This window comes from Eptatretus burgeri, chromosome 14, assembly GCF_056783735.1.
Source record: "Eptatretus burgeri isolate ZD-2024b chromosome 14, Ebu_testis_v1, whole genome shotgun sequence".
In the NCBI taxonomy this organism is placed as follows: domain Eukaryota; kingdom Metazoa; phylum Chordata; class Myxini; order Myxiniformes; family Myxinidae; genus Eptatretus; species Eptatretus burgeri.
Genome location: NC_140974.1, coordinates 55,459,948 through 55,486,784, shown reverse-complemented (window position 1 = coordinate 55,486,784; position 26,837 = coordinate 55,459,948). Strand labels below are relative to the sequence as shown.

The window sequence follows — 26,837 nt, the reverse complement described above, 5'->3', positions numbered from 1 at the left end:
CTCCACATGATCCTTACTTGGAAGCCATCTTGGTAGGCAAAGGCCTGTCTGCTGGATCAAAGGGAAGCATGTCCCAGCTTTCATTTAGACATGTTGTTGCTGCCACCTGCGGCCTGCTTGTGCCAGATGTCCTACCAAGCTCAGCAATGTCTCCTACATTTGGTGAAAGTGGTGACATGGGTCTATTGGGCTCAGCAGGGAGGAATGGAGATTTGTCCATGAGTGTCTCAAACTCCGCCATGCAGGACACGGAACAAACTCTGCAGACACAGGGAAACCCTTTAGACGAAATACTCTCGTTGCTCTCATAGGTCAAAAGCAATGTTCGGGTAAACAATTGGAAGCTTCACTCACAACCTGAACGAACATTTCCTGGTTAGTAAAATTATTTTCTGAAAACAAAGTTATTTGTATGTAAAGTTTTAGCTTTTTTATTATTATTATTATTATTGTGCACACACATGCGAAACCACGTGACTGTGTTTGAAATATTCTGGTTTTATAACTCACGGAAGAGGGGAAGGTTCACTTTAAGCTTCTATCAGAAACACAATTTGTACCTTCAATGAGTTCTGATCCTAATGACACTGCACGAAATTTCTGAAACCATAACACAGGTGCTCAATGATAAAGCTTTAAGGTAGGGAGTGGAACAGGCATTTGGAATGTTAGTCAATATGACTTCTGCATGTTCATGCTTCTTACCTGCGTAGTGTGCTCTGATTTGAAACTTTATCCATTTCAGACTTGGACATGATTGGGATGGACGTGAGGAGAAAAATAAAGGGACAGATGGCATTTTGAGTAACAAGTAGAACAGCGATGGTACAGAGGCTACACCCAAAGGTAATGCCTCGCTACATCTCTCTGTGCTTTATTTTTTTTTTTCCAGAAACAACAACTGTATGTGTAGAGGTTATTGAGCAAGTTACAATTTTATATTAGGTAAACCCCCGAACATTACATACATCGATAGTCATTCCTCATATTGTTGCAAATCTGGAAGGCATGAGCACACAACATTCAGGTCCTATAGCTCAGTTATATCGATAAGTGAATGTGAATAGATAGCTTCCCGTCCCTTGTCTAATGGGTAATTAAATGTTCATGCGCTGTGGAGTTATTTTGAGAGTTAGGGTTTTTCTTTTACATTTTTCCACCAACATGAACGACAACAACAGCTGCGGACCACTCCAGCTCCAAATAAAACGACGACGAAAACCCTCTGCTCCCGGCATTGTCCGCGCGCTCAGTAGGGGAAAGGTCATGCCCCCACCCACCGATTCGCTTGGCGGGGCGCCTAGTAGGGAACAGGTCAAGCCGCGCCCGAGAATGAATCACGCCTGAGCGAGCCCCGCCCGAGAATGAATCACACCTGAGTGAGCCGCGCCCGAGAACGAATGACGCTTGAGCGAGCGCGCCGGAGAGGATAAAAAGGAACAGAGAATCCTCGCAGAGAGAGTCTTCTTCCTCCTCCTCCCCCTCCTCCTCCTCCTCCTCCTCCTCCTCCTCCCGATGATCAAGAGCTTGGGCTTCAGAGAGACCATCCACCACCGGAGCGGCAAGGGTGCGCGCCGTCTCTCGGAGGGATACGGAGGAGAGGCTTTGACTGCCAGGACGAGCGCCGAGCGGAGCTGAGGAGGCTGATCGCGGCTCGCCGGTGTCTGGGTTCGGCTTGCCTCTCGCTGGGGCCCGGGTCGACTCAACGCGAAGACCACATGAGGTGGACAGGTCCGAGGCAGAATCTGGTCTTCAGCTCGTCCTTTCCATCTGAGCTGGAGGCCTCAATAAAGACCACTTTGGTCCGTTTCTTTGGGTGTGTGCATGTGTGTGTCTGTGGCGCCAGTCTGCTAAGAAATGAATTGTTAAGTGTCTTGCTGTACATACGTGCTTATTAATATTCGGATAACTCTGCTCTTCTGTGTTCCCCTCCCTGCCTATCGTTAAATAAACATCCCCATTTGTGAAATGTATCAGCTCGTTCGTGTCCCTTTCTCCATTGGCTTAGCGTGCTCCGTGTTGGAGAATAGCCAGGTTGTTGCCGCTGTCATGGGACATTTGGACCGACGGATCTCGGTGATCATCCGCTCGGGTCGCACACGGTTCGAGTACGCTCGCTGCTCGTTCCGTACGGGTGCCGTCGAGGGTGTGAATACTCGGTAAACTCGCCACGTGGATCTCTAGGTATTTTGAAGATTGGCAAATAACCTTGTACCACATGGTGTAATTATTGACGATTCACGGTCCGATAAGGGACCCGTACTTTTCGGAGTTTTCCGAAAAGGTACGATCTAAATTTCGGGTGATCGGTGGAGTTGACTCTGCTGCTCCATCTAGCGGTCGTGCTCGTTGCCGATACCCGACCCCGCAACAATATTACTCTGCTGCAACATGATGAACAAAATGGATTTTTCTTTGTTTTCTGATTTATTATACCTGGTAACTGCTCATATTTACCTTTCTTTTCCCCAGACGCTGTGCTTTCACGTCAGACTGCCCAAGGACTTCAACGCGTCTTTCCAGCGGATCGACCAGCAGTGCTTCGACGAAACGAGATCCCTCATGTCCGCACGGCTTGTCCACATGCTCTGCGTCATCCAGTGAGTGGTTCCTGCACAGTCTCGATTCTCCAGGCCTTTTGTGTTGCTGCCTTTGTTTACGAAGCTGTTGGATCAAGGTATTTAATGATAAGTAAACTCCAGAATCATGTTCATGATTCAACTTTGTCTGTGTGTGATTTTTAAACACCATGTTTTGCGCTACAACTATCTGTGTCTGCACCACAATGAGAAGCAAAAGTGTTTCAAAGAAATTTTGCGACAAGTCTGTCTGTCTCAGTATTTCTTAGTTAATTCACCCCACCCTATGTACGCACTCACCTCTGTGCTGTCTCGGATGCGTTCGAATCTCAGGCCAGCCATAAACTGCCGTTCTGGTGTTGCACATGGTGATTCATCAACGTGTGTGCCCTCCTACGGATGGACGTGAAACTGGGCATCCCATTGCCGGTATTAGTTGGTGGACGTTAAAGATCCCTCAGTGTCCTTCGCAAAGAGTAGGCGAGTTTTCGCCAGCACCATGAACAAATTACAAATCATTGCCCTGATCTTGTGCTGGAGTGGCGACCCATCCAGGATTGTAACCCGAGCCAAGAAACTCCTTCGACAGAACCGACACTCTTTAGAGAGCATGGTAAATGATACCCTCGGTTCTGTGTGTTTTGAATGTCACTGATTCTCTTTTGTAAATCAACTTTTCCCGTGTCTTTCGATTCCGTACATTCATTTTTTTTTATCTGTATGATATCGAGCCTCATTGAAGTACAAGATGATAGGGGTTAAATGATAATGTACTGACGTTGGAAGTCGTGGGGCAACAGGTGGATGCAACAAGCATGTGTGTGTGTGTGTGAGAGAGAGAGAGAGAGAGAGAGAGAGAGAGAGAGAGAGAGAGAGAGAGAGAGAGAGAGAGAGAGAGAGAGAGAGAGAGAGAGAGAGAGAGAGAGAGAGACCGACAGACAGACAGAGAGAGACAGAGAGACAGAGAGAGACAGAGAGAGACAGAGAGAGACAGAGAGAGACAGACGTAGTAACCTGCAAATCTGAGGGTTGGGTGAATCGTGTTAATGGGGGAAAAAGTATGGCAGGTATGGATGTTGAATAACATGAAACAAACTGGAAGAGCACTCGGCAGAGTGCATACCTCCGCCACGTAATGCCTGATCCATGAGAGCATATCGGGCCCAATACAGTTTTGAAATATCAAGCTTTACAGTGCTATTTCGTTGTTGGCCCTGTCTCCCAGTGGTGAAGAATCACTGTAAATATTAAATAATTCTCGTATCCAGACCCGGATTCAGATCTTCACCAAGATCGAAACAATTCGTCCTTGTGACACACTCAACCTGTCCACCAAGTTTCGTCCGAGTTTGTCCACAACTTTTTGAGATATCATGCTATATATCATTTTTGGCCCCATCTCTCAATGGTGAAGAATCACTTTAAAAATTCTAGTCGTCAGATCAGGATCCCGATCGTCAGCAAAATCTAATCAGTTCGTCTTTCCCAAACACTGAACTTGTCCACAAAATTTCATCCGGATCCGTCCACAACCTTTTGAGATATCCTGTACACAAACAAACAGACAAATAGACAAGCCGGTAGGCGGCGATGGGTCGCCAAGCATGGAAACTATAAGATGAAGAGCAAAATGGATGTCATATTGCGGATAGGGAATCACCTTAACATTATGCATCTCAAATCTCATCCAGTTCCATCGACTGATAACTACTCAGTATCCATTTGAATGAAAAGTACCGAAAATGCAGTTTGAAATCGGAAATCCCCAAAGTTTGAGGGGGTGCTGTGGGTGAACAAAGATCTAAATCGAAAATCCGGCTTGATCGTTTGTGCACAATGTATTCCAGACAATTAGTGTGAATTTTTATGACCTTCCGACCATAACCCTCGGAGGAGTAGCATTTGCCACGAAGGCACCTCCAGCTCTCGCATATTATCGATTTTTGCACTAATTGACCTTTGACCTCTGACCTAAGTGAAATGGGTCAATATGTCCTGAGGCAAAGTTGCAGAACTCATCAAGTACCATGAACCTGCAAAGTTTCATTCGTATCGATGCACTCACCTGGTCGCTAGGGGGCCTTCAATTTTCGCCAATTTTCACGCATACCCTAATTGTAGGGAGTGCTGCGGGTAATGTATTCCATATATCATAATAAATATACCATCAGAGATGGGGAATCCCCCGCCATTGAATGAAAAAGGTCATACATATTCCAGATAATGAGGGAGGTGAATTGGAAACAAGACACCATTTGGTCATCATCTCAAAAAAGTTCCCCAGGGGTGAGGAACATAGTAACCAAAAATAATTGAAATCAGATAAGCGGTTTTCCATTTATTAAAAAAAATATTTTTTTCAAGATGGCGCCCCAGACGGCCATCTTGGAACCGGCCACGCCCAAAATCAATAGGGTTCTTCCTTTTCAGGTGGTACATGTGTGACCCAAATTTCAAATCGATATGGCGAAAAAACATTTTTTTCAAGATGGCCGCCCCAGTCGGCCATCTTGGGTCCGGCCACGCCCAAACTCAATAGGGTTCTTCCTTTTCAGGTGTTACATGTGTGACCCAAATTTCAAATCGATATGGCGAACAGTTTATGAGTTATCGCACTCACAGCTATAAATGTTGATGCCATAAATGTTGACGCCCAGCCAGCCAGCCGGACGACCGCCCCAGTCGGCCATCTTGGAGCAGGCAACGCCCAAAATCAATAGGGTTCTTCCTTTTCAGGTGGTACATGTGTGACCTAAATTTCAAATCAATATGGCGAACAGTTTATGAGTTATCGCACTCACAGCTATAAATGTTGACGCCCAGCCAGACGGACAGCCGGACAGCCGGACGGACGACCTGGGGGATAACAATATCCCCCTTCAGGGCGGGGGATAAAAACCGGAATAGATTTGATAGAGCATCACCTATAGATCATTCGTGCCAAATTTCATAACCCTTCGTGGGATATTGGCTCTCGGAATTGATTTCACGTGAACGGTACCGATTTTGAAGGTTTTTTGGTTGTTGCTAGGGAACCAAAGCGTCCCTAGCAACCATCACAATTTCCAAAGCACGAGGTCATAAGATGTACCTACCACCCGAGTTTTGTAAAAATCCACCGTTTACTACCAATTATGCTGATGAGAAACGAACAAACATCCAAACAAACAGACAGAATTACTGACAATAAGGGCCACCTATTTCAGCGACCCAACAATAAGGGTCACATATTTTGCTGACGGAAGGTAACATCGGTTACCTTCGGTTAGACATCGTGCTAACCCAACAGAAAGGGGTGAAATGATAACCTCCTTCACCTTCGGTGGTGGAGGTAACTGGAAGTGCACTCGGTAGAGCGCATACCTCCGCCACGCCTGATACCTCCGCCACTCGGTAGAGCAGGTCTTCCATGATCTCTGACATAAGTAAAATACGCCTGATCCACGAGAACCTAACGGGCCCAAAACATTTTTGAAGTATCATGCTATACAGTACTATATAGTTTTTGGCCCTATCTCTCTCAATGGTGAAGAATCACTTTGAAAATTAAATAATTCTCGTATCCAGATCCGAATTCAGATCTTCACCAAAATCGAATCAATTCGTCCTTGCGAAACATCCAACATGTCCACCAAGTTTCGTCCGAATCTGTCCTCAACGTTTTGAGACATCGCGCTATATATCATTTTTGACCCTGTTTCTCAATGGTGAAGAATCACTTAAGAAATTCTAGTAGTCTGATCCGGATCCGGATCTTCACCAAAATGTAACAATTTCGTCCTCGTCACACACCGAACCTGTCCAAACCGTCCAAAACGTTTTGAGATATCCTGTACACAAACAAACAAACAAACAAACAAACAAACAAACAGACAGACAGAAAGAAAGGGGTGAAAACATAACATCCTTCACCTTCGGTGTCGGAGGTAATAAAGTATAAAAGATAAATAGACTGAATGTTGTTCCTATTCATCTTGTCCTTATTTAGTTTTATTCCTGGGTATCACCAGCCCGCCTGTGTGTTATTTTCTTATTTCATTTCATTACAACCTTAATTTGCTTTTGTGTATTCCTATGTTTGTGTCAAAATTAATAATTTGTAATTTTCAATTATAATGATGTGATCCAACAATTGGCTTCCTGATACTTGTGTTTGGTGGGGGTTGGAGGGGGAGGGGGGGTTGTATACAAAGTGGAAGATCTAGAACACTGAATGGATGAGGATGCAACAGAACAAAAGGAACAGGAAAAGAGTGCACAATCGGCATATGATTTAGTGTAAAATAAGCAGGAAGACGGTAGGATAATTGAAGACGAGATGGGATGAACCAGTGCATGAGAGAGAGAGAGAGAGAGAGAGAGAGAGAGAGAGAGAGAGAGAGAGAGAGAGAGAGAGAGAGAGAGAGAGAGAGACTGAGACTGAGACTGAGACTGAGACTGAGACTGAGACTGAGACTGAGACTGAGACTGAGACTGAGACTGAGACTGAGACTGAGACTGAGACTGAGACTGAGACTGAGAGAGACTGAGAGAGAGAGAGAGAGAGAGAGAGAGAGAGAGAGAGAGAGAGAGAGAGAGAGAGAGAGAGAGAGAGAGAGAGAGAGAGAGAGAGACTGGAGAGAGAGAGAGAGAGAGAGAGAGAGAGAGACAGAGACAGAGAGAGAGAGAGAGAGAGAGAGAGAGAGAGAGAGAGGGAGAGAGAGAGAGAGAGAGTGAGAGAGAGACAAACACACAAAGAGAGACAGAGAGAGAAAGAGAGAGACAGAGACAGAGACAGAGACAGAGACAGAGAGAGAGAGAGAGAGAGAGAGAGAGACAGAGACAGAGAGAGAGAGAGAGAGAGAGAGAGAGAGAGAGAGACTGAGAGAGAGAGACTGAGACTGAGACTGAGACTGAGACTGAGACTGAGACTGAGACTGAGACTGAGACTGAGACTGAGACTGAGAGAGAGAGAGAGAGAGAGAGAGGACTGGAGAGAGAGAGAGAGAGAGAGGACTGGAGAGAGAGAGAGAGAGAGAGAGGACTGGAGAGAGAGAGAGAGAGAGAGAGAGAGAGAGAGAGAGAGAGAGAGAGAGAGAGTGAGAGAGAGACAGAGACAGAGAGAGAGAGAGAGAGAGAGAGAGAGAGAGAGAGAGAGAGAGAGACAGAGAGAGAGAGAGAGAGAGAGAGACTGAGAGAGAGAGAGAGAGAGAGAGAAACACACAAAGAGAGACAGAGAGAGAAAGAGAGAGAGACAGAGACAGAGACAGAGACAGAGAGAGAGAGAGAGAGAGAGAGAGAGAGAGAGAGAGAGAGAGAGAGAGAGAGAGAGAGAGACTGAGAGAGAGACTGTGAGAGAGACTGAGAGAGACTGTGAGAGACAGACACAAACACACAAAGAGAGAGAGAGAGAGAGAGAGAGAGAGAGAGAGAGAGAGAGAGAGAGAGAGAGAGAGAGAGAGAGAGAGAGAGAGAGACAGAGACAGAGACAGAGACAGAGAGAGAGAGAGAGAGAGAGAGAGAGAGAGAGAGAGAGAGAGAGAGACAGAGAGACAGAGAGACAGAGAGAGAGAGAGAGAGAGAGAGAGAGAGAGAGAGAGAGAGAGAGAGAGAGAGAGAGAGAAGGTTTCTGTGGAAGAATTCCCAGGCTGAGTAGATCTGAGAGGCCGGTCCTGAAGAGAGATGGCTGCTTGCAGTCCCTGCCAATCTGCTCGAGTGAAATACCATATTTGCCGGCACTGAGGCAACGCTCTGAGAATAGCCATAAAGATGTTGACTCTCACAAGCGTATGATCAGGTGAACCAAATGGAGCAGAGGACGAGCAGGAAACATTTGTGGGGAGGTTTGTCATCACCAAGTCCAGAAGGGTGGATTTGTCATTGGGAGAAATCAGGGTTGGAAAGTTCACAGATTGAATCAGTCCCATTAGTGGGGCAGATAACAGCAATTTTTGAGAGGAATCGTGCAAATGATGATACAAGCATCAAATTTGGCAAATTTGTTCTCCAGGGGATTCTAATCAAATCTGCCTGATTGGCCATTTGAAAATCAAATTTTGAAAAATATAAATAAATAAAAAACTCCAAAAAAGTCAAGATCATGAATCAATATTGGATGCTGGCTGAGATTGGTGAATGTTTCAGAAACATCATCAAAGACGTTCCAAGTCTGCCATGCAGTTTTCTTCCCTTTACCGTGGAAGGCAGACACGACGTCACATCCAGTGAACGCATGGAAGTATGGGATCCCTCGAGCTTTCTCAGGCCCTATTACAGAAACTACCTCATGGACTGGAATCCATCGTGCCTTGGCTCCTTGGCCAAAGGCAATCCACATGTTCTCAAGACCTAGTTCCTGTAAGGATGGCAGTACAGATATTGCTATGACTAGTACGTCCGTGTCATTAGCCTTCATGATAATGGACTTGCTACCATCCGTCGTTGCATCCCTGGTGTGTACAAATATTCGAGTGTCAGCTTCTTCATGACAACATGGAGACACAGCATCCAGTGACTTCCTTGTTTTGCTCATAGAATCTTCTCCTTATGTGACAATGACTGTGCTTGTCGTCTGTGCTTCACACATCTTTTCCGCAAGGAAGTGAAACAGCTCAGTCTTGTTGCTGACATCTTGAAGAAAGCTTCTCCAGTTATTTGGGGTCTTACTGGTTCCTGTCACTCTTCTTCTGATTCCTTGCCCCCTTTTTGACCTTGCCTCGGACTTCAGACTTGACTTCTTGTACACATCAAACACTACGTCCACCCTCTCGTACCTGGCACCATAGGATTCCACCTTTGGGATGATGTCTTCTTTAGCATAGTCATCAAATTTCTTTGAAGTGCGTGGAGGTAGGGCATTGATAAGTGCTGAGCCATCAATGATGACTGCATCTCCCCTTGGTTCTCTGTCTGGGATGTTTACTTGCGCTTCAAGAATTTCAGCCAGCTGTGACTTCAAATTTTATTTGAAGTTTTTTTTTTCTTTCAAATTTTTCAAAATTTGGATTTTCAAATGGCCAATCGGGCAGATTTGATCAGAAAGCCCTGCAGAACAGAAATGCCAAATTTGATGCTTGTATCATAATTTACATGATTTTTCTATATCTACTACACAACATGGAGTCACAGTTGTCCTTTGCTGATGTGCCATGGCTGGTGGGAGGGTGAGGGACAGGGGAGAGACTGGGAGGTTGAGGAACATGGGAGAGACTGGGAGGGTGAGGGACAGGGGAGAGACTGGGAGGGTGAGGGACAGGGGAGAGACTGGGAGGTTGAGGAACATGGGAGAGACTGGGAGGTTGAGGGACAGGGGAGAGACTGGGAGGATGAGGGACAGGGGAGAGACTGGGAGGGTGAGGGACAGGGGAGAGACTGGGAGGGTGAGGGACAGGGGAGAGACTGGGAGGGTGAGGGACAGGGGAGAGACTGGGAGGGTGAGGGACAGGGGAGAGACTGGGAGGGTGAGGGACAGGGGAGAGACTGAGAGGGTGAGGGACAGGGGCAGAGGGAGGCTGGGAGGATGTGGGATTGGGGGGTGGGGGAGGGGGGTTGAGGTTATAGAGGGCAGGATGAGGGGTAGCTGATTCCTTTGTCAGATAATTAAACTATGTTCCAAACCGGATTTAAATGTTTTAAAATAATTTAATCCTATTTGAAATCGAAGCCTCTGCATTTCCAAATGAGTTTGCGAATCATGCATTGTGTTGCTTGTACCACCTTCTCCTGTTGGTCTGTATTTATCAATTGCTGAACTTTCCTTTGTATGTACGATTTCCTGTTTTTATTTATTTTTGTGTGTGTTTCTCTGAACTTAGGCCTCCCAAGGAATCACAGTCATACTGATGTTTCTGGTACGAGCTCTTCACCAGAGCAAGAGGATTTGGTGAAGAGCAAACATCCGAAATATCAGATTTACTTTCCTTCACACCTCGAGTGGTAAAACCTGTTGTTTGAATTCTCTGCCGATACAGACCGACATTAGCCTTGACAAAGTGTCGTATTCTTCCGTATCATGGAATCCATTCGGTGTATGCAATTTCAGGAGGACCGGTTTGATCATGTTTGTTTCAGAATGCGGTATTCCCAGAAAACATGAATCGGAATGATGCACCGGTAATTTGTGAATGTGGTCAATGAGCAGTTAACGATGTACTGGTAACAATACGTTTTCAGTGCGCTGTTTGCGAGATTGAAAGTACCGTACTCTGACATAAGTAAAATACACACATTTTACCGAAGTCCTCAGCAGCCAACGGATGGTATATCTGTTGCAAAATATTCTAACCAGCATCAGCATGTGTGCAAGATACACCTTGTTAAGCTGCATTCTGCTATAACACACTTGTTCAAGCTGCTGTTGTTGCTTCTTCCGCTGCTGCTCCCACTCGCTGCGCTCTCGGTTGAACCGTTGCAGTAGATCGAGACGTTCACGGGTCCACAGGCGCTCGCATGCATCGAGCTGGTGCCTCAGTTCCATTGTGGAGGTGTGCAGCTCTGCCAGGCGGCGTCGCTGTTCTTCATGTACCTCAGCAGCACCCACCTTGTTAGCTGGGCCTTTAGTGGCATGACCTCCAAGCTGAGAGAAATAAAACAAGAAAGGTGCCACGATAACAGGTGTGTCAGCATTTAAAATGTAATACTTACTGTCTCTCGCCAAGCTGTCTGGCCAATGATTCCCCACAGAAGGCGCAGAGTTCAAATCTCATAAAGTAATATAATGTAAATATTCGCAGGAATTATCTTTCATGGTTTTAATTTCAAACCATTTTTCCTGGGAATTATAATTCATGGAAAAATGTACATTTCGATGATGCCACAGTAGGACACGATGCCACCATGACTGCTGTTGATCCCAATCCACGAAGATAAAGCAACACGTGTTCCGTGTGTAACTGAGACATGAAATAAAGAAAGTGTCAGAATCTGAGTAAATGTTGGTCAGCTGTAAAAGTGCACCAAGATTAGACAAAAATCATCTTCATCGAAATGTAAAATCAATACTGTGCACACACTATCTTCCGAGCCATCGCCGAACAAGATGTCATTGTGGAAATGGATAAAATCTCCAAATCCTCCGAAAACTCCTGGCATGCTGAACCCTCAGCATTGTGTGAGATGCAAGAAGTAGCCAAAACCATACAGGCTGCCAACGACACCTTCACTACGTCAATGCCCGAAAATCTGAGAAAAAGGAAGAGGGACATTATAACAATTACGATGACACCAGCTTCTTGCCAAGATTATTGCCCGCACTGCTCTGGAGGTTGGTGTAGCACGTGCCATCAGGAAATTACAAATGCAGCTGCTGGGGTGGCCCATAAATGAGAACACAGAAGTACAAAGGCTGCCTACCTGAAGAAGAAGAGGAAGAAGAAGAAAAAGAAGAAAAAGAAAGAATCCAGATAAGACAATATGGTCCTTATCAAAAAGCCGAGATGTCCTTCCTTGCTTTTTGGGTGAAAAGTACGACGACACGGTGAAAGGCTGGATTTTTTTAAAGTCCGGCTCAAAGATGTGATCAAACAGCATTTTGATATGTTAATTAGGGACAGTTAATTATGGCAGACTTTTGACTTTTAATTTAACAAATGTCCTTTAGTATTAAACTCTAGACTTTAGGTCTACTTGTGCTGAGAGAATGTTCCCTTGTTGCCCATATTTAAATGTATATTTTGTTACAAATAAATAGGTTTACACTGTACATCTGCTGTGTTTTGTTGTTATAATTTGTAAGGAGGGGGGGGGGACCATGAAAATTAATTACACACAAATATTAAGTACATATATTACAGTATTCCAGAATTCTGTTGTTATAGTACCATTGTCCTTCGCGCCATCATTACATTTGATACTGTAATACATTTTCAATTCTTTCATTATCAAACCAGCCATGCTTACTGCTTGGCATTCACCAACCAGAATGTCACGTCTACATGAGTCCATGAGAATCTTCTATACTAGCCGAAACCCCGTCACAGACGGATTCCGTTCATTCAACCACCCTCACCGGCTCACCCACACTCGAGGGACATGGACTGGAAAGGGCGTGCTTGCCCCTGCCTACTCATCCCCCGCCCCTGCCCCATTCCCCCCACCTCCCATCCCACCTTAAATTTGCTTACCCCCGCCCAAAAATTTAATTACCCCGGCCCTGCCCCCGCCTCTTCACTCCCCGCCCCCCCCGTCTCTTGATTCCCTGCCCCACTTGCCCTCGGGCCCCCACCCCCTGTCCACCTCCTCACACTCAACCCCACCTAATTCACCCCAGCCCCCGCCCACTCATCCCCCGCCCCATTTCCCCCTGTCTCCCGCTTTCAATTTGCTTACCCCCGCCCAAAAATTTGCTTACCTTGCCCCCCCCCCCCCCTTCACTCCCTGCCCCCGTCTCTTCATCCCCCGCCCCTGCTTCTTCACTCCTCGCCCCTGTCTCAACGAAAAGTGTTTATTCTGCTTCAGAGTTGAAAGTTGACTCTTGCCACTATGTGCGATGCCCTCTTACAGGTACGAAGTTTCTTTCAGTCCAGGTCACAGGATCGAGAAAAACGTGACACGACCGCTAGGAGGAGCACAAAATTGGTCCTTCAGTATTAATATATAGATATAATGGTGTAAGTGTTTGAATGTAAGTATGTATGTGTTCATGTATGTCCGCTATATACTCATTGGTTGGGCAGCTGGCCTGACGCCACACACAATTGTATCCTGGAAAAAGAAAATGATACGTCCGCCATTTTGGTGCTGTGGTAAGCCAAACACATCTTCAGAAGTGTCATATTCACAAGCGCCATGCCCCTCCCAACAAGTTTTCTGTTCAATGTAAAACAACCAAAGTGACTGTTTAAAAGAGCACCAAATATCGAAAGGTTGGAGCTTATAGGTATCATGGGTCTGGTGAAGGCGACAATACGTATTGGTCTCAGGTTTTAGGCCTTCGGCTTCAGACCCTCTGGTGTCAGCCTATGAGCCAGTGCAATTGGAATAATTTGTGCTGTATAACCACAATGTATTATATATGCACATAAGCAGTTTGCATGTTTTTCCTTCATGTATATAATCCTGGTGATTTTTATTTTCAGGAGTGATCAAAGCAGTGGCCTGTTGCCTATACACTGCTCAAATAAAGGAATGTGTCAGAACAACGTGTTGAATGCTTGTAACAAGATCGCTTTAGGGAAGGTACTTTACCCATTTATTTAATGATAACAATGCACTGAATGACATTACTCATCAAAATGCCTTTTGTTTGTTTAAATTTTTCTGCAATAAACAGGAATATGATTTAATTGGGTATTTCATCAGTTTTGAATCAATTAAGTAATATTTATTGGTGTCATAGCTCTCAGATATGGCAGCAACTGAACTGCCAATCCACATGCACAGTTTGTTCTTTAATTGCAACTGTACCTATCAATTTTTGCCTACTTAACTTAGAGTCTGAGGGAAATACAACTGTAGCTGTCAAAGTGTCATTTCATCCAGACATATTCTGCGATGGTATTTAGTAAGATCATGATGTTGATCCTGGTTGTTGTTAGATCATGGTGTTGATCCTGGATCATTAAGCCTGGTGTTGGCGCAGTGGTAAGGGCAGTGGCTTGGGACCCAAGAGGTCCTGAGTTCAAGCCCCGTTGGGACACTGAATTAATATATGTATGTATATATATATATATATATATGTGTATATATATAATGTGTATATATATATATATATATATATATATATATATATATATATATATATATATATAAATATATATAAACCAAGTCGAAAACACCAGGGGGTTGACTCAGCCTGCCATCCTTCTGAGGTCGGCGAAATGAGCACCAGTTGTACTGGGCCTGGTGTATGCCCCGGTTAGAATAGGTGTACCATATCCCTGTGTGTCGTAAGAGGCGACCAGGGTTGCGTCAGGAAGGGCATCCGGCGTAAAAACCTATGCCAAATCATTATGCGGACAACAAAACGAATTTCCATACCGGATCGGTCGAGGCCCGGGTTACCAACGACCGCCACCGGTACCGGTGGTCAGCAGGGTACCAGTGGAAATTGTGCTACTGCTGGGCGAAGGAGGAGAAGGAGACGGGGAAGGCGAGTCCGGAGGCAGTGGGAGAGGGGGAAGGGTAGAAGTGTGGAGGTGAGAGTTGGAACTCTGAATGTTGGGACGATGACTGGCAAAGGGCGAGAGTTGGCTGATATGATGGAGAGAAGAAAGGTGGACATACTGTGTGTACAAGAGACCAAGTGGATGGGGAGTAAGGCGAGGAGCATTGGAGGTGGTTTCAAACTGTTCTATCATGGTGTGGATGGGAGGAGAAATGGTGTCGGGATAATCCTGAAGGAAGATCATGTCAAGAGGGTATTGGAGGTGAGGAGGGTGTCTGACCGAGTGATGAGTGTGAAGTTGGAAATTGAAGGGGTGATGATGAATGTCATCAGTGCATATGCCCCACATATGGGGTGTGAGATGGAGTATAAAGAAGATTTCTGGAGTGAGTTAGATGAAGTGGTGGAGGGTGTATCCAAGGATGAAAGAGTGGTGATTGGAGCAGATTTCAATGGACATGTTGGGGAAGGGAATAAAGAGGATGAGGAGGTGATGGGGAGGTACGGTCTCAACAAGAGAAATGTGGAAGGGCAAATGGTGGTAGAGTTTGCAAAAAGAATGGAAATGGCAGTGGTAAACACGTATTTAAAGAAGAAGGAGGAACACAGGGTGACATACAAGAGTGGAGGAAAGTGCACACAGGTGGATTACATCTTAAGTATGAGATGCAACCTGAAAGAGATTAGTGACTGTAAGGTTGTGGCAGGGGAGAGTGTAGCTCGACAGCATCGATTGGTGGTCTGTAGGATGACTTTAGAGGTGAGGTTGAGGAAGAGAGTGAGGGCTGAACCAAGGACCAGATGGTGGAAGCTGAAGGAGGAAGACTGTTGCGTGAAATTTAGGGAGGAGGTGAGACAGGCGTTGGATGGTGGTAAAGATGGGTGGGATGATTGGGCAACGACAGCAGAAGTTGTGAAGGAGATAGCTAGGAAGGTACTTGGTGTGACATCTGGACAGAGGAAGGAAGATAAGGAGACTTGGTGGTGGAATGAGGAAGTACAGGAAAGTATAAGGAAGAAGGGGTTGGCAAAAAAGAAGTGGGATAGTCAGAGAGATGAAGAAAGTCGGCAGGAGTACAAGGAGTGGCGTCGAAAAGCAAAAAGAGAGGTGGCAAAGGCCAAGGAAAAGGCATATGACGAGCTGTATGAGAAGTTGGATACAAAAGAAGGGGAAAAGGATTTATACCGATTGGCAAGACAGAGGGACCGAGCTGGGAAGGATGTGCTGCAGGTTAGGGTGATAAAGGACGCAAATGGGAATGTGCTGACGAGCGAGGAGAGTGTGTTGAGAAGGTGGATGGAGTACTTTGAGGAGCTGATGAATGAAGAAAATTAGAGAGAGAGAAGGTTGGAAGAGGTGGAGATAGTGAATCTGGAAGTGGGGTGGATCAGTAAGGATGAAGTGAGGACTGCTATGAAGAAGATGAAAAGTGGAAAGGCGGTTGGCCCAGATGGTATACCAGTGGAGGCATGGAAGTGCTTAGGAGAGATGGCAGTGGGGTTGTTAACCAGATTGTTTAATAAAGTCTTGGAAAGTGAGAGGATGCCGGAGGAGTGGAGATTAAGTGTGCTGGTTCCGATTTTCAAGAATAAGGGTGATGTGCAGAGCTGTGGAAATTACAGAGGGATAAAGTTGTTAAGCCACACCATGAAGTTGTGGGAAAGAGTAGTGGAAGCTCGGTTGAGAGGAGAGGTGACGATCTGTGAGCAGCAATATGGGTTTATGCCAGGAAAGAGCACCACTGATGCGATGTTTGCTTTGAGAATGTTGATGGAGAAGTATAGGGAAGGCCAGAAAGAGTTACATTGTGTGTTTGTGGATTTAGAGAAAGCTTATGATAGGGTGCCAAGAGAGGAGTTGTGGCATTGTATGAGGAAGTCGGGAGTGTTGGAGAAGTATGTGAGGATCATGCAGGATATGTATGAGGACAGTGTGACAGCGGTGAGGTGTGCGGTAGGAATGACGGACCGGTTTAAGGTTAAAGTGGGATTGCACCAAGGATCGACTCTGAGCCCTTTCCTGTTTGCAATGGTGATGGACAGGTTGACGGACGAGATCAGATTGGAGTCTCCATGGACCATGATGTTCGCGGATGACATCATGATCTGTAGGGAGAGTAGGGAGCAGACTGAGGCGAGCCTCGAGAGGTGGAGGTACGCACTGGAGAGAAGGGGAATGATAGTCAGTAGGAGCAAGACGGAGTATATGTGCGTAAATGAGAGGGAGGGTGGTGGTATGGTGCAGTTGCAAGGAGTTGAGGTGGGGAAGGTGGATTGGTTTAAATACTTGGGATCAACTGTCCAAAGTAACGGAGAGTGTGGGAGAGAAGTGAAAAAGAGAGTGCAGGCAGGATGGAGTGGGTGGAGAAGAGTTGCAGGAGTGATTTGTGACAGAAGGGTAGCTGCAAGAGTGAAGGGGAAAGTATACAAGATGGTAGTGAGACCAGCTATGTTGTATGGTTTGGAGGCGGTGGCGCGAACAAAAAGACAGGAAGCAGAGCTGGAGGTGGCAGAGTTAAAGATGCTGCGATTCTCGTTGGGAGTGACGAGGATGGACAGGATAAGAAATGAGTGTATTAGAGGGACAGCGCAGGTAGGACGGTTTGGAAACAAAGTGAGAGAGGCGAGATTGAAATGGTTTGGACATGTGCACAGGAGGGAAACGGAGTATATCGGGAGAAGGATGTTGAAGATGGAGCCACCAGGCAGGAGGAGAAGAGGAAGGCCAAAGAAGAGGTTCATGGATGCGGTGAGGGCGGACATGCGGGTGGTTGGAGTGTCAATGGAAGATGTGGAGGATAGAGCAAAATGGAGACAGTTGGTCCGCTGTGGCGACCCCTAACGGGAGCAAGCCGAAAGAGGAAGAAGAGAAGAGGAGAGGAGGTATTTAGTTAGATCATGATGTAGTGAGAAGGATCAGGCGAGGAGCTCCAGACCTGAGAAATTTGTAGCCGAAGCTCAGAGCGCTCAATCTCCCATGCGGCGCGATCACCAGCATACTGCTGCTGCATCTGGCATCTGCGGCGCACCTCACCACGTGCCTCTGCCTGCAGGTCTTCCATGACAGTACTCAGCTCAAATGCTAACTGTCGGCTATCTCCAGCCTGCTTGCACAGGTACACACACACACACACACACACACACACACACACACACACACACACACACACACACACACACACACACACACACACAATTTTCAATATTATTCATCCACTTATTCATTCTCCGCATATACTTGAGTTTTAAATTTCGTAAAATTTGAAACATCTAATGACTTAAACATAGGATCTAATTACATTGAAGGGAATTATTTCAAACAATTGCTGATAAATGGTCATGCTTCCCAAAGTGAGGGCATTCATTATCATATTGCATCATTTCATAGCCCGTATCATCAATGCAGACCAACTGAATTGATGGTAGGTTCCTTGGATACATGAGCATTTTTCCTGTGCTCGCAATGTGAAAGACTTCAACTCACCATTTACTCTCTGTGTGAGTACCGAAGGCCACACGGATCCATTCTTCACGATAAAAATCCCCAATGACGTCATATCTATGAGCGCGATGGAATGCCCACTTTACACTTGCCAATCGTTCGTTCATTCGTCATTAACAATGCATGCTATTGGTTTTGTTACATGTATACAATGTATGCCAGAACCACCAGGTGGATTTGTTTGCTTTGTGTGTTTATTAACATGAGGAAAGCCTGGTGTTGGCTTAGTGCTTAGGCTGGTGGCTTTGGATCGAGGGTCCTGAGTTTGAGCCCCATTGGCCACAGAATTAACACCAGGGGGTTAACTCAGCCTGTCATCCTTCCGAGGTTGGCGAAATGAGCACCAGTATACTGGTAATAGGGGCACTGCATCAGTGGCACAGCCACACCCCTCACCAATGATGAAACCAGCAGCCAAAAAGGCAGCACACGATGGGAACATGAGGATGGCTTGCTTCAGTTTTTAAAACCATGAAGCAGATAAGTGGTTTGGCCTGTCTGACATTCCGATCTGACCCCATCTCTCGTGATGTTGTGACTCCAGGTTCAAATCTCAGAAGTTGTTCATTTTCTCTTAAATAAAGTCCTTGTCATGCATTTGAGCTTACACACTGCAGGAAAAGAGTGATTTTATTTTTCACTTTATCACCGATCAGAAAACTTTTATAAATGATGTCAGTTCTATCTCCACCGTCACCATGTGAACAGGGACATTCGGCATCATGTGAACCATCTTAGACAGGTGAGAGAATTTTGTTACAATCTCAGTTCTATTTATAAGACTGGATTTCATTTCTTCACCAAACAAGCAAGACAGATGTGTTGTCAGATAAGATACCCACAGCACAAAGGATGAAGGATGGGAAGGCATTTCCTGACCTGAGCAGTTTCATCCCACTCTGGAACTCCGCGAAATACTGCTTCCTTGCATAATCCGGCGGAACGCTCCGAAGTGTCCAACCACAGGTCTCCCCGCATTACCGGTGCTCCCAGCTCTCCCACGCGCTCGCTCTAGCATGCAGGTATGCGCGCGCTGTGCATCCATCCACAACTTTTAAAGCACGACAGATACAAAAACAATACAAATACAAAATTCCTCTTCTTCCTCATAAAGCGCGTTGAATCGAGAAGAAAAACGAAATGTTTTTCTTCTTTTGTTGATTTTTTTTTCGTGAAATAGTGGAGTAACTGCTATTTGTGTTTAAAATCTAGAATTGTAGAAGAACAAGGTACTTGATGGATCTTCAAAAACACCTTGGACAACATGCCCAGTGATGTACAGTCTGTCATTAAAGTTTTAAGCCATTTTAAAAACACGTCCATGCAATAATGAATTACATCAAGAGATCTTCAAAGGCCTTCTTAAAAACTTGTGGGAGAGAGACAGACACAGAGACAGACACAGACACTGAGACACATGTTTGGATTTCATTTTTTTTCAGGTGGATACGAGGGACGTGCACAACAAGCTGAACTCAGGCAAACATTTTCATGAACAATCTTTGGCACTTTATGATTCAACTTTCAACTTGCAAGGGAATACCCAAGCCAACATGTTGTGACCAAAGATTTGGAAACAAAAGTTGATGACAAAGTTGTGGCATTACGTCGTCAAACAGATAAACGTCTTTTGGATTTCATTTCTCGCTTTCAGCGTGCAACTAGAGTGCACACCATGACACCGATGTACCTGTAGGTATCCCGGTGAGCTGAAGGCAAAACGACGACCAAGCCTCCAATGTCTGAGAAGGCGTCTGAGCTCGATGCAAACCCCGAGTGACAGCTGCTGCAAGCGATGAGCCTCAACAGCAAGAGGTCCCTCGGACTTGGGCCCTTGACGTTCCAGTCGCCATTGCAGCTGCAAGCTTTGTACCCTGAAGTCTCGGCATTGCACTGCACGCTGGTGGTCTTCCTTCAGCTGGAGGGAAGTGGGTATTAGGAATAGTTGGGCCAAAGGAGAAAGAACATTCGTAAGTTCAACATTTTACTTTCCGTTACATGAGCCATCATCTGAGTCGTTTTGTGAAAAGACAGGACTTGCTCAGTTTTTCTTTTCTAACATGCATCTCCCCAAAGAGCAAACCTTAATTTCTGGTCTTAGCCATGTCATACTTTTTCTCAAACTTGTCATGTTCTTCCTCAGTTCCACGAGGCTGTTCTGAATGTGTTGGTAAAGGTGCACGTTTCTTTTGCAGTTATTAGAGAACTGCCAAGGGGCAGCCATGTTGCACAATTTGGGGAGAGCAGATTTCAAGCCACACAAACTAGCTTTACCAAACAAAACTCCCAAGATTGACCGCTCATGGAATTTCATCTATGACAGACTAATTTCTCTTCTGCACAAATCTACTACATCACGGATTCAACTTGTCTGTCTATTATCTCGACCTTGGTATGCCGATTCATGTGGTGAGGCTATTGCGAGAAAACAACTCACATTCTCATCCTGGAAGGCAATCCCTACTGAGGGCACAGCTCAGAACCATTGTGTATCTCCAAAGAACCATGGCCCAACATGAGGCTCGCCTGCAATCCTAATTATTTAATCTCTCACAATCCTCCAAAGCCTGATGGAAGCTGGTTATATCTATGAGATGGAAAGGAGATGAGAAGATCCTATGGTCCTCTCATCTCCTCTCCCCATTGAGGCTGGAGTGTCCTAAAGCAGTGTCTTGGGCCCAGTCCTGCTCTTGAAGTTTATCAACGATCTTTCGGATTCCCTGGAAAATCATGGTTATTTTTGCTGATGACCACCATCTGCCATATTATCTATAATCCTTCAGATAGGCAGGAAATTTACTTCCCTTCCCTCTGTTCAGACCTTGATATAATCACAAGTTGGTCAAACACTTCAAATATGTCTTTTAACGTGACAGGTCTCAAACTCTCACTGTCTCTCTGAAAGTACCATCTGGCAAACCCTCCCATTTACTTCCTTTGCAAAATTCAGTCACTCAAATGTTTGGGCCTTGCCATTAGCCATAATCTTGTTTGGACAAACCATATTTCCAAGTTGGCCTCCAAAGCCAGCCACCGACCGAGAATTATCATCATGCAAAGTATTTCCACTCAACAGAAGAGATCAGTCAACTCAATCATTACTCAAATCTGAACTTTTATCAACAAACAAAGCTCGATGGAGTATTGCTCTCCCCTTTGGCCTGGTACCCCTGCCTCACACATTGCACTTCTTGCTCTGGAAACAACGACCGTCAAAATTATTGGAAGATTCCGCGATGAGTCCGTGTCTCTGGGCATGTATACTATGAAGGTTGGTGGCCTCTTTTTGTTCTACAACCACCTCCTTTTGGGTCTTGCACCTTCTACCCTTTCCTTGCTCTGTCCTCCCCCGGTTCCTCCAGGGCACACATTGTCTTTCAGTAACCAAGTTTCGGTGAAACTCCCAAAATTCAGGCTCACTGCTCACCTCCACTCATGTTTTTCCTCTTTTCTCTCACCTGTGGTACCAACTTCTTCAGTCTGTTCAATGCCAACTCATCCCTCTATTCAAGACACCTGTTTACCACCACTTCAGGTCATCCCCAATTCATATTCATGATCTTTTCTATCTTCATTAACCCTCCCCAAGCACACCCCTACCTTTTCCAGGTTGTTGTGTACCCTGTTTATCTGGAAGCATTCATCTGTTCTCCCTCTTAAAGTCCAAACTGGTTGCCAACCTGCATTCATTTGTCACCTTATTCTCAAAATTGTGGAATAGTCTCCCTGTGTCCATGATCTCATCCTTACTTCAGTCTTTCAAATGGGTTGCCTATCACTACTTCATGCCCTCACCCATGCACATCCATGATCAACTCAACCAAATTCAATATTTCCCATTCTGTTCCTTTCCAAGACATTGTTTCTCATTTTTGCGCTTTTATCTCCGCCACCGAAGGTGAAGGAGGTTATGTTTTCACCCCTCTTTGTCTGTTTGTTTGTTGGATTTGCTATATATGCTAGATATTCCTTATTGTCGGGTTTTCCGTGTGTGTGTGTGTGTGTGTGTGTGTGTGTGTGTGTGTGTGTGTGTGTGTGTGTGTGTGTGTGTCTCTGCAACGCGAGGCTCCACAGCACGAACCAGTGAACCGATTTCGATGAAACTTTGCCAACAGGTGCCATATGGTCTGGGAATGTGCGCGTTTGAATGTCGTAGCCGAGCAACCACCCGTTGATGTGCAGCAGCCGAAAAACCGCGTGCATTATTTTCAATACTTGTCATTCAGTTTTGAATGTAGAGAAACGAGACTTCGGAATTAAACACTTCGAGATATTTAGAAAATTTTTCTCGAGCCGATTTTTGATTGAGGTTTTATTTTTCAAATGGTAGTCCTTCAAAAATCGGGTGTCTATTCACCGTCATTTTTTATGAGGGGCTTAGGAAAGTGGGCGGAGCTTAGGGAAAGTGGACATGGTTGATGAAAAGTGGGGGTGGCGTAGGAAAGTGGGCGTGGCCTATGGAAAGCAGGCGTGGCTTATGGAAAGTGGGCGTGGCTTATGGAAAGTGGGCGTGGCTTATGAAAAATATTGTGTGGCTCAGCAGGTGTGGTCAAACAAGAGCGTTGAGAGAAGTTTATCGGGTTTTCCGTGTGTGTGTGTGTGTGTGTGTGTGTGTGTGTGTGTGTGTGTGTGTGTGTGTGTGTGTGTGTGTGTGTGTGTGTGTGTGTGTGTGTGTGTGTGTGTGTGTCTGCAACGCGAGGCTCCACAGCACAAACCAGCAAACCAATTATTTTTCAAATGGTAGTCCTTCAAAAATAGGGTGTCTATTTACTTTCATTTTTTAATGAGGAGTGCCAGTTGGCAAAATACGCAATAAGAAAAATCTTGCCAGGCAGAGGAACAATTGTATGTGAACCAATACATCTGTCTTGGCAATGAATCTTCGTCGGTGGATCGGTCAGAATGAAAAGCATCGAATCCAGCGCTTCGATCCTAGCGAATCCCTCGTCGCCTACCTATTTGTTTGTCTGTCTGTCTGTTTGTGTGCAATGTATCTCAAAAAGTTGTGGACGGATCCAGATTAAATTTGGTGGGCAGGTTTGGTGTGTGGCAAGGACGAACAGATTAGATTTTGGTGAATATCCGAACCCGGATCCGGTTACGAGAATTTTAAAGTGATTCTTCATCAATGAGAGATCGGGCCAAAACGATATATTGCATGATGTTTCAAAAAATGTTTTGGGCCCGATACGTTCTCGTGGATCAGGCATTGCGTGGCAGAGGTATGTGCTCTACCGAGTGCCATTCTAGTTCCTTCTTTGCTCCTTGTGTAAACATTTACAGTAAAATAAGATCCACAATGGGTACTCGAAAGGGTATGTTCCAAAAGTAGTTAGGTTCGTATGGGTCGATAGAGTCTAAAATGGTCTAAAAAGGGCCTAAAGGGATCTGAATGATGTAAATGTCTAAACGGTCTTAAAAGGTCTTAAGGGGTCTAAGCAGTCAAATGTGTCGAAGGTGTTGAAACGGTCTAAAGGTCTAAAGGATACATTCTAATAGTAGTTGGGGTCGTTTTAAAGGGGTCTACAGGGTATAAAGGGTCTTAATGGGTCTACAAGGGTAAAAGGACGACAAAAAAGAACTAAAAGGACTGTCCCCTGTCTGTGCCACCCACCCCAACTCTCTGTCCTCCCCACCCTCTTTTTTTCCTGTTCTTCAAAGCAAGAGGGTATTAATGACAGTAAGAGGTTAGAAATTTAATTGAGAAGTTTAAGATGAAATGATAATTAACAAAAAATTAAATTAGGAGGTTAAATTAAATTATAATCAACATCAAATTCAATTACGAGGTTGAATTAAGCGGTTTAAATTAAACAACAATGAAACGTCTTGTAAGATGATGGAATCTCACGATATGTGGACATACAAACATAGATTACATTTTGAGTTAATTAGCGAATTATGTCACCACATGGACAGAAATTTTAAAAAAGAGCTCCACTCGTTTTTGCGCATTGACAGAGCATGAATCATCATGCCGAGTTCCAAAAACCATATCCATTGAGCCGCCTTGCAGAGCAGGAGGGAAAAAAAACGAAAAAAATGTTAATGGACCCACTGGCTGATTTCGTCCAGCAGCGTAGTCTGATATTTCAGATCAATTGTTCAAATTTGCATAAAAGCACCAAAATTGGTTCATATGTTGATTAATGTATTCTGAACAATTCTGGATATGGAGCCACTCGAGATTTTGCCTTGGTCAGCTTTGAACAATTGGTTTGCTATGCTGCAGTACTAATTGCCTAACTGCCAGAAGGAAGGAAAGAAGGACAGAATGACTGAAGGACATCGTTATGGTTTTAACAGTTCATCTCGACTTCGTTGTAGACGAGCTAATAATTGAATAGAAGGAAAAGGGCATGTATGGAGCATTTGGGGGAGGGGGAATGGGTGGTTAAAATTCTGGTTTTTATCCTATGTAATAGATAGATGTCCTTTAGTCCTTGAGGATGCCAAACCTTGACTGGAAACTTGACACTTCATTTACTTCTATGTTTTCAAAAGCAACAGGGTTTGCAGGATGGTCTAACAATCTAAAAGTATGCACGCTTGCCTCTGACTATATAGCCTGGGTTCGAATCCTGACCCATTTATAAACCCTCCTCCTAGAATTTCACATGCACAGTGAGGTATCAATGTGTGCACCATCCATCACGTGGATGTTAAGCCAGAGGATCTGTCTTCCAGGAATGCATGTTGATGGCATTAAATATCCCACGGTATATTTTGCGAAGAATAGGTGTCGTCATCTGCATCGTGAGCAAATTACTAATTCCCCATCTCATCTGCAGGGGGCACTGCAGCAGTGGCACAGCTGCACTGACAGCAACGATGCAAAACCAGCCACCAAGTGCTGCACATGAGCACGTGAATATCTCAAAATCAAGTCCACTTAATGCAGTACATCCAGTCTCTCTCTCTCTCTCTCTCTCTCTCTCTCTCTCTCTCTCTCTCTCTCTCTCTCTCTCTCTCTCTCTCTCTCTCTCTCTCTCTCTCTCTCTCTCTCTCTCTCTCTCTCTCTCTCTCTGTCTCTGTCTCTGTCTCTGTCTCTGTCTCTGTCTCTGTGTCTGTGTCTGTGTCTCTCTCTGTGTCTCTCTCTCTCTCTCTCTCTCTCTCTCTCGATCTCTCTCGATCTCTCTCTCTCTCTCTCTCTCTCTCTCTCTCTCTCTCTCTCTCTCTCTCTCTCTCTCTCTCTCTCTCTCTCTCTCTCTCTCTCTCTCTCTCTCTCTCTCTCTCTCTCTCTCTCTCTCTCTCTCTCTCTCTCTCTCTCTCTCTCTCTCTCGTATTTTCAGCTTCTTTTAAAAGCTTTGTAATCCATTTTTGGTGACAATCGTCATCTCACTCGCACAATATACTTTATAGTGCCCCGATAATATCCTAGCCATGTGTAGTTCCTCGGGGTTTCTGCACACGCACAATGAGCATTCTGTGGTGGATTATGTCATTTCATAAGTTCAATTTTGGGAAAGTCCCTTTGCCACGCTGCAGTTAGTCAAACCTCACAAATCGCGCAATGGTACAAATTGACCTCACTATTTTTGGTCTTTCATTTTGTTCTCACCTTTATAGCCATGATCTGTGTTTCCTATCGGTACTCACCTTTATAGCCATGATCTGGTTTCCCATCGGTGCTCACCTTTATAGCCCCAATCCAAAACCATGATCTTTTATACCCTCGTTAACCCTCCCCCAAATCCTCCTTCCAAATTTCCAGTTTTTTCTTCCTGAGAGTTTCCTTCGGTATCCATCCTGTCCACCCCATGCATCCTTTTCTGCCCCCCACTGCTCCCCACACCCATTGTTTGTCCAAGTGTGCGCCGGTGTTGTTTCTAATATCTATCTATAATTCCAGCAATGTGTGTGTGTGTGTGTGTGTGTGTGTGTGTGTGTGTGTGTGTGTGTGTGTGTGTGTGTGTGTGTGTGTGTGTGTGTGTGTGTGTGTGTGTGTGTGTGTGTGTGTGTGTGTGTGTGTGTGTGTGTGACCGCTGTTTCTCGACAACCACTGGTCCGATCTGATTGAAACTTGCCAGGTATATTGCTGGGGACCTGAGTATGTGCCTTTTCAAGGTTTGATATTAATTGGACAAGTGCTTCCCAAGTAATGGCCATTTATTTACCAAACCAATGACAAGACACGTTGCTGCGTAGGCATGGGCCGATGGGGAAAGGGCGCCATTTAGTTACCGTGGCGTAGGAGTGGCAATGGTCAATGGCAGCAAATGCCATGGCAAGCAAAGACAGGGAGGTAAACTTTATTTTAATTTGGATTTTAATTAACTCTGTGTGTGTAAGTATCACAATAGTTGTTATTTCAATGCAAGCGATAATTCGTGGAATGCATGTGAACATTCCGTACGGGCACGCACCACTTCCGGATAGTGATGACTTAGTGTGTTCTAATAATTTCTCGATTTCTTATGCACATTTATAGATAAACACAATGCCCCAATCCAGTCGTCATTTACGAGAGCGAAGGAACGGCCTGTGAAGTTGTTTAAAAGTTATTTTATTTAATTTTTTTTTGGTTTGCACGTACGGCCACGCACTAGTTGGAATAAATTTGTATAACCATTTCCACCAAATCCACTAATAATCTATTTACAATTTTTACATTGACCTCATTGGGCTGGAACAGGCATTCCATTGTAAATTAAGAACCAGAGAGAGTCATGCT

General features: G+C 45.0%; 1 protein-coding gene across 2 annotated transcripts in view; it reads right to left on the bottom strand.

Moving 5' to 3' along the window:
- Positions 1-26,837, bottom strand: part of LOC147013241 (microtubule cross-linking factor 1-like) — a 55,878-nt gene that overhangs the window by 2,061 nt on the left and 26,980 nt on the right. For both annotated transcript variants that reach the window (XM_085854913.1, XM_085854914.1), the window contains exons 10-16: positions 19,854-20,081; positions 19,043-19,174; positions 17,598-17,765; positions 10,900-11,133; positions 2,458-2,664; positions 706-746; positions 18-260 (exon numbers count right to left, since the gene is read on the bottom strand). In XM_085854913.1, the coding sequence (XP_085711039.1) occupies positions 18-260; positions 706-746; positions 2,458-2,664; positions 10,900-11,133; positions 17,598-17,765; positions 19,043-19,174; positions 19,854-20,081 (1,253 nt within the window). The remainder of the gene's footprint in view (positions 1-17; positions 261-705; positions 747-2,457; positions 2,665-10,899; positions 11,134-17,597; positions 17,766-19,042; positions 19,175-19,853; positions 20,082-26,837) is intronic.